This window comes from Chiloscyllium punctatum, chromosome 2, assembly GCF_047496795.1.
Source record: "Chiloscyllium punctatum isolate Juve2018m chromosome 2, sChiPun1.3, whole genome shotgun sequence".
NCBI lineage: Eukaryota > Metazoa > Chordata > Chondrichthyes > Orectolobiformes > Hemiscylliidae > Chiloscyllium > Chiloscyllium punctatum.
Window position 1 is genome coordinate 79325889 of NC_092740.1, and position 12913 is coordinate 79338801.

Consider the following 12913-nt stretch of genomic DNA (forward strand, 5'->3'; position numbering starts at 1 on the left):
GAGTCAAATTCCTTTTTCTTCACTGATCGCTGCTGTATGCTGTCTACTGCAAATCTGCCCTGCAGTATGAAATCTAACCCCTCAGTATGATATTTAAATTAAATCCTAGAGGCAGAGCTGAATAAAACGCACATGTTTCACACGGAACAAAGCGCTGGACGTTCTAGAATCTCTGGAATGGAACTCGGCCAGAGTTGCAACATTCCATCGTCGGAATCACGTGACGCGGGCAGACGTTCACGTGGCTTTTTGTTGCAAATGGCTTTTGGCTGATCCCGAATGTCAGTGTGTTGATCCAGTCGGGAAGAAGCTTTCTGAACAGAGACAGCACTGCGGGTTGTCTTCTCCATATATGCATCTATATTTTTAAAGTAGCAATCGCAGTACTTTGTTTGGTTCTGTGATTTCTTATTTTGGAAGCTCTTCTGCACCATGCACCACATGATAGAAGTGGCCATTCCGTCTTTCAGATATGAGGAGAGCGATCTCGAAAGAGGATACACGGTAAGGAAAGGCGGATTCTTTCCGCAACACTGCAGAGTTAAGCACATCATTAAAAACTGGCAGCCGGGCTTCTTCCTTCATTTCTTACCTGCACGTACGTACGGCTCATTCCCACACGTCTGCCAATGAAGCGTACAAACCCAGGAAGGACCCCCGGGAGGATAAGGAGCTGGCATTTGCTGAGCGTTCGCACCAAGTTCTAAATCTTTCATGTTTTTGGTCTAACTCTTGCGCTTCACGAGCAATCTCCACTGATACACAAAAAGGTTACAACTGTGTTCTGTAAGTCTGTACTAGACCTTGCAAGTGGGAGAAAAAGTTAGGTTTACCACGATTTTGTTCTGGTGACGTTACTGTATCCATCCTTGTTCTGGACGATCCTCCCTGGTGGAGGGAAATGTTAACTTGTTTTGTCAATTTGCGTTCAACCATCAATGAAATCAATAATTTACACACTTTTGTTTGTAAGACGTTGAATACCTACCTGCACTGTCTTCTTTTCTTGTTACTCAAATTCCACCGAAAAGGTTCTGTAACATTCAGCTTGTTAGAAATATGATAATAGTTCGTAGCAATTTATTTTGCATGTGCAAAACCAACTCTTAGGCTTTTAAGCTTAATGAGGTAGTCAGTTCAAAACATTAGGTGTTTTATAGAGGCCAGAGTTAGAGGATTTGAGCTATAAGGAGAGGCTGAATAGACTGGGGCCGTTTTCCGTAGAGTGTCGGAGGCTGAGGGGTGACCTTAGAGGTTTATAAAATCATGAGGAGTATGGATAGTGTAAATAGACAAAGTCTTTTTCCCGGGATGGGGGAGTCCAGGACTAGAGGGCATAGATTTAGGGTGAGAGGGAAAAGATATAAAAGGGACCTAAGGGACAACTTTTTCACGCAGAGGGTGGTAGATGTATGGAATGAGCTGCCAGAGGAAGTGGTGGAGGCTGGTACAATTGCAACATTTAAAAAGCATCTGGATGGGTATATGAATTTAGAGGGAAATGGGCTGGGTGCTGGCAGATGGGCTAGATTGGGTTGGGATGTCTGGCCGGCCTGGATGGGTTGGATCGAAGGGTCTGTTTCCGTGCCGTACATTTCTATGGCTGTATGGTACATAAAACAGTAGTAATTAAAAGGCCATAAAGTATTGCATTACCATAAACACTCTTGGTCAAACAAGATGAAGAATTTCAATGTATACCACATGTACTGTGGGAAAAATAACTAGCAGTATAATTACTTATTTATGCTTGTGGTTGAAAAGGATAGTTTGAATGGTTTAATTTAGGATAAAATATTGGTCATGTTGAAACTAGGCTGGGGATGTTTTCCCTGGAGTGTTGGAGACTGAGGGGTGACCTTTACGGAGGTTTATAAAATGAGGAGCATGGATAGGGTAAATAGGCAAGGCCTTTTCTCAGGGTTGGAGGAGTCCAGGACTAGACGGCATATGTTTAGGGTGAGAGGGGAAAGATTTAAAAGGGATCGAAGGGGCAACGTTTTCACGCAGATGGTCGTGCGTGTGTAGAATGAGCTGCCAGAGGAAGTGGTGGAGGCTGGTACAATGATAACATTTTAAAAGGCATCTGGATAGGTACATGAATGGGAAGAGTTTTGACGGATATGCCTGGCCTGCTGCCTGACCTGCTGTGCTTTTCCAGCGTCACACTTTTCAACTTTACAGAGATATGGAACTACATTAAATTAGGATATCTGGTTTGCATGGATGAGTCTGATCGAAGAGTCTCTTTCTATGCTGTACATCTCTATGACTACTACTTTTCTTTGATAAACAAAGAACTGTGGACGCTGGAGATCTGAAATGAAAACAGAAACTCAGCAGATCTGTGGAGAGAAAACAGAGTTAACATTTTGTGTCGAATGACCGTTTGTGAGAATTCAGTAGCTAGGCAAAAAATGGGATGTATGCTGAAGATGGGTGGGGGTGGGGAAAGGGATGAAAGGATAGGTGGACACGGAACTGAGGGAGACAGACTAAGGAATGAGTGATAATATGCCAAGGAGAAAAAAAAAGCTGGTTATGAAAACGGTTTTGATGTGCTGAAAGCAGCCCATATCATGACAGGGTGTGGGGGGTGGGTCAAGGACATAGAAGAAGGTATCAGACTCAGTGTTGGAGTCCTGAAGGCTGCAGTGTTCCCAAGTGGAAAATGAGCTGCTTTTCTTCCAACTTGCCCTGAGCCTCACTGGATCACTGCAGCGGGCAGAAATGTTCGTCAGGGAAACAGGGTGGCAGCTGGAAGCCTGGGGACCTTTTTGCAGACAGAACATATTGTTCGGCAAAATGTTTGCTCAGTCTGCATTTCGTTTCCTTGATGTAAGGGAGATCTTGTTGTGAGCGGTAAATATAGTTGTAGGAAAACCTCCGGAACCCCACCTAGGAGAAAGATATAAATAGAAAGCAGGAGACAACAGCTTCGCTTCACTTGGAGGTCGCCACTGATGATGTTACCTAGCCAGGTAATGAAATGTCTGGATATCAAGCCTACAGCTCAGCGAGCAAACCTACTCCCTTAGATTAGATTCCCTATAGTGTGGAAACGGGCCCTTCGGCCCAACCAGTCCACACCGACCCTCCGAAGAACAACCCACCCAGTCCCATTTCCCTCTGATTAATGCACCTATCACTATGGGCAATTTAGCATGGTAAGAACAATGACTGAAGATGCTGGAATCCAGAGTCTAGATTAGAGTGGTGCTGGAAAAGCACATCAGTTCAGACAGGATCCGAGGAGCAGTAAAATCGATGTTTCAGGCAAATTCCTGATGAAGGGCTTTTGCCCGAAACGTTGATTTTACCGCAATTTAGTATGGTCGGTTCACCTGACCTGCAAACCTTTGGACTGTGGGAGGAAACCGGAGCACCCAGAGGAAACCTATGCAGACACTGGGAGAATGTGCAAACTCCATACAGACAGTCATCCAAGGCTGGAATTGAACCTGGGACCCTGTTGCTGTGAGGCAGCAGTGCTGACCACTGAGCCATGGTGCCGCCCCTAAATGATGTGGGAAATGAGGATTGGAGGACCTTGATCATTTCTGTAGGAGAGAAGAGAAGAGATGAGTGCAGGAAATAGATCGGATATGGTTAAGGGCCCTGCCAGTGATGGTATTGGGGAATCCTTGGTTGAGGAAGAAGGTGGATATTTCTGAGGCTTCCACTGCAGAAGGTGGCATGGTCAGAACGGGTGTGACAGACACAGAGAAACTGGAAAAATGGAATAGAGTCTTTACAGGAAACAGGTAACAGGGCCCAGTGGCTTTTCAGTGGATATCAATGGCAAGCCTATCCCCAGAAATGGAAACAGGGAGGACAAGGAAAGCAAAGGAGGAGTTGGAGATGTACCAGATGAAGATGAGAGCAGGGTGGAAATTGGAAACAAAATTGATACATTAATTTTCCCTTTATTTTTCTCAGTTTTGGTCTTGGAACTATGAATTGCAGTTTAAAATAAAACTTTGAACAACAGCTTACTTTTAAAAAACAAAGAGCGAACAAAAGACTGATGTTTGCTGTTGCAAACTGTTCTGAAAAGATAATGCAGGTTAAATATTGCACTGAGATTGCTACAGATTATTTGGCACTGAGAAGTTGTTATGCTCAGGGACTGGCAATTAGTTGAATGCTGCTTTGGTCAATCAAGGAAAAACCAGTGCTGGCTGGGGCAACCATACAGAATGTTGAAAAGGAAGAGAACGTGAAGAGTGAACTGACACTGACTGGGTTTTCGGCCAGAAGGTAGTGTTGTTTCAGAAGCTGCTGGATTAGGAAACTGCTTTTGATTTTGTTCTTTAACATAATTCTTCAGTTATCAACTTGTTGAAAGTTCTGAGAAAAGAACTCTAGTGTGTAACAAATAAGTAAAGGTTTCCACAGATCTGTGGAAACCATTTTGCATTTACTTGGTGACTTCAGAATTCAAGCAGGATGTGCAGTCATATGTGTCTCTAATACATCCCTTCGTCAAGTGATTACATGAAGGCTTGGTGTTCATCATTAAAATACTTATTAAACTTGCAAATGCCATTTTTAAATTTGCTTTTTTAATTGGTCCCTTAACTGTGTATGTCAGTCTGCCGCTGAGTGAGGATTTGTATTCAAAGAAGATTGGGCTGAGATGGGAGATATTCTTTGGATTGCCTGTGTTGTGCTAAAGTTTAATTATTAATAAATTGTTTATTTTTGTTTATACATTTGATATCAACAATCTTTTAGTTATACATTTTAGTTAGGTACAATTCAGCAATTGTCAGGGTCACTGAATGTTTTAATTTCATGGTAATAAATCCATTGATACTGAAGCTGATTTGGTTTGGCTTGCTTTCTGGATCTGTATATGGTGATGAATTTGAAGCACATTTTGTTTTAATTTATTTGTGGGATGTGGGTGTCGCTGACTGGCCAGCATTTATTGCCCATCCCTAGTTGCCCTTGAGAAGGTGGTGATGTGTTGCCTTCACTGAAGTCCACCTGCTGTGGGTTGACCCACAATGCTATTAGAGAGGGAATTCCAGGATTTTGAATCAGTGACAGTGAAGAACTGCAGCATATTTCCAAGTTGGGATTCTGAGTGGTTTGAAGGTGGTGGTCTTCCCATGTCTCTGCTGCCCTTGTTCTAGGTGCAAGTGATTGTGGGTTTGGAAGGTGCTGTCTCAGAATCTTTTTGAATTTCTGCAGTGCATCTTGTAGATAGTACGCACTGCTTCTAATGAGCATAGGTGGTGGAAGGAGTGGATGCTTGTGGATGTGGTGCAAATCAAGTGGGCTGCCTTGTCCTGGAATGTGTCAAGCATCTTGTGTTGTAGGAGCTGTACTCATCCAGGCAAGTGGGGAGAATTCCATCATCCTCCTGACTTGTGCCTTGTAGGTGGTGGACAGGCTTGGGAGAGTCAGGAGGTGAGTTACTCTTCTCGGTATTCCTAGTCTCTGACCTACTCTTATAGTCACTGTGTTTATGTGGCCAGTCTATTTGAGTTTCTGGTCAGTGATAACCCCCAGGATGTCAATAATGGGGACATTCAGACATGGTAACACTACTGAATGTCAAGGGGTTGTGATTAGACTATATATCTCTCCCCTATTGGTGATGGTCATAGTCTGGCATTTGTGTGGCATGAATGCTACTTGATACTTGTCAGCCCAAGCCTGGATACTGTCCAGATCATGTTGCATTTGAACATGGACTGCTTCAGTATCTGAGGAGTATTAGGGATAGTCAGCATGGCTTTGTGCGTGGGAAATCATGTCTCACAAACTTGATTGAGGTTTTAAAAGAAGTAACAAAGAAGGTTGATGAGGGCAGAGCAGTAGATGTGATCTATATGGACTTCAGTAAGGCGTTCGACAAGGTTCCCCATGGGAGACTGATTAGCAAGGTTAGATCTCATGGAATAAAGGGAGAACTAGCCATTTGGATACAGAACTGGCTCAAAGGTAGAAGACAGAGGGTGATGGTGGAGGGTTGTTTTTCAGACTGGAGACCTGTGACCAGTGGAGTGCCACAAGGATCGGTGCTGGGTCCTCTACTTTTTGTCATTTACATAAATGATTTTGATGCGAGCATAAGAGAAACAGTTAGTAAGTTTGCAGATGACACCAAAATTGGAGGTGTAGTGGATAGTGAAGAGGGTTACCTCCGATTACAACAGGATCTGGACCAGATGGGCCAATGGGCTGAGAAGTGGTAGATGGAGTTTAATTCAGATAAATGTGAGGTGTTGCATTTTGGGAAAGCAAATCTTAGCAGGACTTATACACTTAATGGTAAGGTCCTAGGGAGTGTTGCTGAACAAAGAGACCTTGGAGTGCAGGTTCATAGCTCCTTGAAAGTGGAGTCACAGGTAGATAGGATAGTGAAGGCGGCATTTGGTATGCTTTCCTTTATTGGTCAGAGTATTGAGTACAGGAGTTGGGAGGTCATGTTGCGGCTGTACAGGACATTGGTTAGGCCATTGTTGGAATATTGCATGCAATTCTGGTCTCCTTCCTATCGGAAAGATGTTGTGAAACTTGAAAGAGTTCAGAAAAGATTTACAAGGATGTTGCCAGGGTTGGAGGATTTGAGCTATAGGGAGGGGCTGAACAGGCTAGGGCTGTTTTCCCTGGAGCGTTGGAGGCTGAGGAGTGACCTTATAGAAGTTTACAAAATCATGATGGCATGGATAGGATAAATAGACAAAGTCTTTTCCCTGGGATCAGGGAATCCAGAACTAGAGGGCATAGGTTAAGGGTGAGAGGCAAAAGATATAAAAATGACCTAAGGGGCAACATTTTCACGCAGAGGGTGGTATGTGTATGGAATGTGCTCCCAGAGGATGTGGTGAAGGCTGGTATAATTGCAACATTTAAGAGGCATTTGGATGGGTATATGAATAGGAAGGGTTTGGAGGGATATGGGCCAGGTGCTGACAGGTGGGACTATATCTGGTCGGTGTGGACAGGTTGGACCAAAGGGTCTGTTTCGATGCTGTACATCTCTATGACTCTAGTGAACATCGTGTAATCATCAGTGAACATCCCCACTGCTGATGTTATGATGGAGGGAAGGTCTTGGATGAAGCAGCTGAAGATGGTTAGGCCTAGGGCACTACCTTGAGGAACCCCGATTTGGAGATACCGGTGTTGGACTGGGATGTACACAGTTAAATCTCACACAACACCAGGTTATAGTCCAACAGGTTTAATTGGAAGCCCACTAGCTTTCGGAGCGTTAAGTGAAACTAGCACTGTATTCTAACAGATGAAAGGCTTAACAGACAATTAATTTTTCAATGTATAATTTCAGTTACATCACACTGTAAATTTTTGCTATAAATTCTGTGTGTTAGGATTGAGTCCTCCACTATCACCTGATGAAGGAGCGACATTCCGAAAGCTAGTGTACTTCCAATTAAACCTGTTGGACTATAACCTGGACTTGTGTGATTTTTAACTTTGAGGAACCTCTGCAGAGATGTCCTGGAGCTGAGATGACTGACCTCCAACAACAACTATCTTCCTGTGTCAGATATGACTCAAAACAGTGGAGAGTTTGCTCCTTGATACCCACTGATTCTAGTTTTGCTGGGGCTCCATGATGCCACACTTGGTCAGCTGCAGCCTTGATGTGCATGCCTCTGGTTAGAGCAGCATGAACGGTAGCTGGAGCCACTGTGATGTATTCATGAGACTGAGAGGTTTGTGGATAGCACGATTCAGGACATGAATCACTCCACATCTTATGGAAATGAAGACAGAGAATCATAGAATCCCTAAAGTGCAGAAACAAGCCATTTTGGCCCAACATGTCCACACTGACTTTCCAAAGGGTAACCCACACAGACCCATTCCTATACTCTATATTTACCCCTGACTAATGTACCTAACCTACACATCCCTGAACAATTTAGCATGGCCAATTCACCTAACCTGCACATCTTTTGGATTGTGGGAGGAAACCAGATCAACCGGAGGAAAGCCACGGAGACACAGGGAGAATTTAGCAAACTCTACATAGCCAGTTGCCTGAGGCTGGAATCGAACCCAGGTCCCTGGCACTGTGAGGCAGCAGTGTTAACCACTGAACCACCATGCTGCCTCATCAAAGGAATGCAAGACTGCCACACAGAAAAAGGAGACTAGGTCCAGGCAGGTAGTGAGGATAGTAGTGAGTCCTAATTGCGTGATGGTTGCTGTGTAGAGACAACTAAAGCCAAGGCCATGGCATTGTGGGTGGTCCAGCTGCTTGGGGTGTGGAGAAGGAAGAAATGTGGAAGGGTAATACATTATAGTGGTAGGAGCTGCAGTAAACAGATGCTTTTGTAGTCATAAACCTAAGCCAGGGTGACATGTTGCCTCCCAGGTGCCAGGCAGAAAGATATGATGAAAGGGCATTCTGTAGGGGAAAGGTGAACAGCCAGAGATTGGTCCCAAAGTGAACCCAATGACACAGGTAGAAACATAAATGGGGTCCTGCACACAGAATTTAGGGGATTTGATAGGAATTTGAAAAGCAGGATTTCAAAGCTAGTAATATCCAGATTATTGACAGTGCTGCACAGAAGTGAGTATAGGAACAGAACAGATGAATGTGTGGCTGGAGAGATGGTGCAGGGCTGTGGATTCTCGAGGCATTGAGCCTATTTCTGAGGGGGCGGGGGGGGGGGGACCTGTATATGTTGGTCAGGTTATGTCTAAACAGCAATGGGATCAACATTCTTTTGAGGAAATTTACTGGTACTCTTAGGATGGATTTAAACTAGACTGGCAGAGGGATGGGATCCTGACAACCCGAAGGAGAGAGGTTAACATGGAATTACAAGTTAAAACATGAGTAAGTGATTTTGGAAGGCAAAAGAAGATAAACTAAATAAGAAAAAAATGAGGTGAGCAAGACTAAGTGGGATATATCCTTATGGAAGGAGCCTGAGGAATAAGGCAGATGAGCTGAGGGCACAGATAGGCATCTTGCAATATGGCCTCATAGCTATGGCCGAGATTTGGCTGAAAGATGGACAAGAATGGCAGCTGAACATTTCTTGTTATAGGGTATTTAGATGAGAGAGAGAGGAGGATAGAGGACGTGGAGTAAATAGGTCACAGTATTGGTCAAGCAATCAGTTATAGCCGAGAGCAGGGATGATATCTTGGAAGGATCATCATATGAATCCATATGGGCATTATAAAGGTTTCTAAAGTCATGAGGGGCATGGATAGGATAAATAGACAAATTCCTTTCCCTGGGCTGGGGGAATCCAGAACTAGAGGGCATAGGTTTAGGGTGAGAGGAGAAAGATGTAAAAGAGACCTAAAGGGCAATGTTTTCATGCAGAGGGTGCATGTATGGAATGAGCTGCCAGAGGAAGTGGTGGAGACTGGTACAATTGCAACATTTAAAAGACATCTGGATGGGTACATTATTAGGAAGGGTTTGGAGGGATATGGGCCGGATGATGGCAGATGGGACTAGATTGGGTTGGGATATCTGGTTGGCATGGACGAGTTGGATGGAAGATTCTGTTTCTCTGCTGTATATCTCTATGACTGTAAGTGAAAAAAAACACAAAAGTGGCATGCTGTTCAACTTGTACTACTGACCCCATACAGAGCATTAAATGTGAGATCACGCTTTACGGATTTTGCTAGAAGAACAGGAATAATGAGATTTTAACTACTCAAATGCGAACTAATGTGTAAAGTCAGGAGGGAGCAAAATTCTAAAATTGCACCTAGGAGAACCTTTTAAGCAGAAAAACCAACAAGGAGTTCTGGACCAATATGCAGAAATTATTTGATTGTCACATGTGCTCAAGTACAGGGTACAAGAGTACCTTGTACACTTTTCAATGTCGCCACACACCCTGCCATCTTAGGTACAATGTACCTGGGTACAAAATCTTATTTCTTTATTTTTGTACTTCTGTAACAAAGTTTAGAAAGTTCAGCACTACAGTCTTCTCAGTATAAAAATAGAATAATAGAGATAAAGTTTAAAAAGTCAAACATTACAGTCCTTTACAGTCTGCAGATGCTCCAAACTGGGCTTTTGCTTGCGCTGGGCTGAGACCTGCCCATGTTTGCCAGCTACCTTCATGGCTGACCTCCATCAGGCAGGCTAGGCTTCACTTCCACTTGCAAGGCTTCGGCCCTGAACATTGCCTCACCACTTCCGCCATCCTTTGCTACTGGCTGCTGTCTCACCGCTGCCATCATCTGGGCTCACCCTAAGCCCCAGCTGCTGCCACGCTTGTTTGGCACATTAGCTGCCTCTGCAGAATCCCACTCCGGTACCGCTCGGGATGTGCAAAGCCTAGCCTGCCTGATGGAGGTCAGCCATGAAGGCAGCTGGCAAAAGGAACGCAGAGGTGATTTATCAGGATGCTGCCTGTTCTAGAGGATCTGAGCTATGAGGAAAGATTGGATAGTCTGCCACTGTTTTCCTTGGAAGTTTGATGGGGACATGACTGAGGTGAATGAGATTACAAGGTGCAGAGGTAAGGTGGATGTGAAGACCATTTTTTTCCATTTGTAGAGGGCTCGATAACCACTATCATATATTTTAAGGTAAGAGAACATAGAGGGTGATTGAGGAGAATCTCTTTCACCCAGAGAGTCTGGAACTTTGTGCCTGAGAAGGTGGTTCAAGTCAGAAACGTTTAAGCAATATTTAGATATTCACTCACTTTGCCACAGCTTCCAGGGCTATAGGCCAAGAGCTGAAGAATGGGATTATTGTAGTCAGATCTGTGTTGAGTCTATGCCAGTGTGCCAAATGGCCTTTTTCACTACTGCAAACATCATGTCTATAGGCCAGATTCAGTTAATTGGAGCTTTTTTGAAATGTTTTGGAAGCAAATAGTCTTTCAGAGTGAATGAGCTTGATTGCTTATGCAGTAACATGTCAGGAGTTAGCTGTCTGTTTTCCAGAAGTAAAGTTGTGGTGCTTGCATTAATGTTCCTCCCAAATATTTAGGCACATATTAATTTGATTTGTCAACCATGTATGTTTAAAGAATGTAATTTAACACATGACCATCCTCATGATTTGTTTTAGACTTTGGAAAACAAAAAAACAGTCCAGATAACATGTACTGTTACTGAGGTGGGATAGTGTGGTGGATCAGATGAATGTCCCTTTTGCTCCAGGTGGAAGATGTGACAGAGACCGCCGTGAAGGTCTCAGCCGCACAAGGTGGTGCTCAATGAGTTGATACCATTGCGCAAATCTTCATTTTATACGACGGAAGTTTGCCATAGGAAGAGAAGAAACTGTGGGAGGGCGGAGTCAGAATCTTCCACTTCTTGGATGCATGGGTGATGTCTCGGGATTGGAGAACTGCAAATGTTACTTTGTTTTTATAAGAGATAAGCCCCAACAAGTACAGGATATTTAGTTTAATGTTAGTGGTGCAAAAACCTTTAAAAATTATAATCCAAGTCAAAATTAACCATAATTTAAACAATATGAATTAATTGGAGATAGTCAACTTAGGTATATTAAAGGTATGTTCAATTAATTTGCTTTGGGTTTTGATGTGAGAGTAATGAAGTTCTTAAGGTATACATGGACTTTCAAAGGCATTTGATTAAGGCCCATATAACTGACTTGCCAGCAAAGTTGAATAAAAGAACAATAAGGACAAGAAGTTGGCTGAGTTACAGGAAACAGAGTTGTGAACAGTTGTTTTTCAAGCTGTAGCAAAGTATGCAATGATATGACGTTCGTGTTCTGACTACTGTTCCCCTTAATATATTTTAATAACTTGGGGGTACAATACAGTTTCAAAGTGTGAAGATGACACAGAACCTGGAACTCTTAAAAATTGCAAGGTGGATAATGAAAGAGTTTGAGGTTGAATGGATGGATGTGTGGCAAATTAAATTTAATGTCGAGGGATATGAGCCGATATATCTTGGAGAAGAACAAGGAACAACAAGATAAAATGAAGTGCACAGTTCTGAAGAGAATACAGGAACAAAGAGATATGAGGTGATATAAGCCCTTCAAAGTGGCAAGGCAGGTTGAGAAAGTGGTTAAAAAGGCGAAGTGATCCTAGTTTTTACAATAATCATGTAATATAAAAGCAAGCACATTTTGATGCAACTTTATAAAGTGCTGGCTTGGCTGAACTCCATATTGTGGGACCACACACTTTAGGAGGCTTGTGAAAACTTTAGAGATTATCCAGAAAAGATTTACAAGAGTAGTTCCAGGGATGAGGAGCTTTCAGTTACTTTGGAAGATTGGGGAGCAGAGGTGCTTTCAATGGAGAGAACGTTGAAAGGAATTTGTAGAAGCGCTCAAAATCATGATGGGTCTGAACAGATTAGAGAGTAATTGTTCCAGTAGCAGAAGGGGAGCAAAGCAGAGGAAATCCAGTGTCAGGGAGAAATTACTTCTACAGGTGAGTGGTTAGGAGCTTAGATGCACCACCTGAAAATTTGGTGGAGGCTATTTTTAATATAAAAGCAAAATACTATGGCTGCTGGAGATCTGATAGAAAAATGTTTCAAGTCTGGTATTACTTCAGCTTCCAAAGAGGAATCATTAGAGTCTGCGTTAACTCTGTTTCTGTCTCCACAGACACTGCCAAACCTGCTGAGTTTCTCCAGCACTTCCTGTTTTTCTTGCAAATTTAATCATGGTTTTTAAAAGGGAACTGAGTAAGCACCAGTTTGCATGGTAATGGAGGACATTTGGGGAATAAGGCAAGCTCATTTGCTCTTGTAGAGAACTGGCATGAACAAACTGACTGGCCTATTTCTATCTTTGTAGGAGTATTGAATGCAACATAGAACACAGCTATTAACGTAAATCCAGTTCCCAAATATGCAATTATTTGACATGACAAGGGGTTTGATTTGGTATTTCTCGTAGGGAGTAATCATAAATATTTGAAGATAATGGAGCATT

At 43.1% G+C, this 12913-nt stretch overlaps 1 protein-coding gene across 2 annotated transcripts in view; it reads left to right on the forward strand.

The window, feature by feature from the left end:
• The first annotated feature begins 234 nt into the window (after positions 1-234).
• The window catches only part of LOC140485983 (sorting nexin-24-like), a 172385-nt gene continuing 159706 nt past the window's right edge, over positions 235-12913 (forward strand). The window contains exon 1 of one of the 2 annotated variants that reach the window (XM_072584481.1): positions 235-504. In XM_072584481.1, coding sequence (XP_072440582.1) covers positions 433-504 — 72 coding nt within the window. In that variant the 5' untranslated portion in view covers positions 235-432. The remainder of the gene's footprint in view (positions 505-12913) is intronic. The other variant, XM_072584471.1, reaches the window with a different exon arrangement.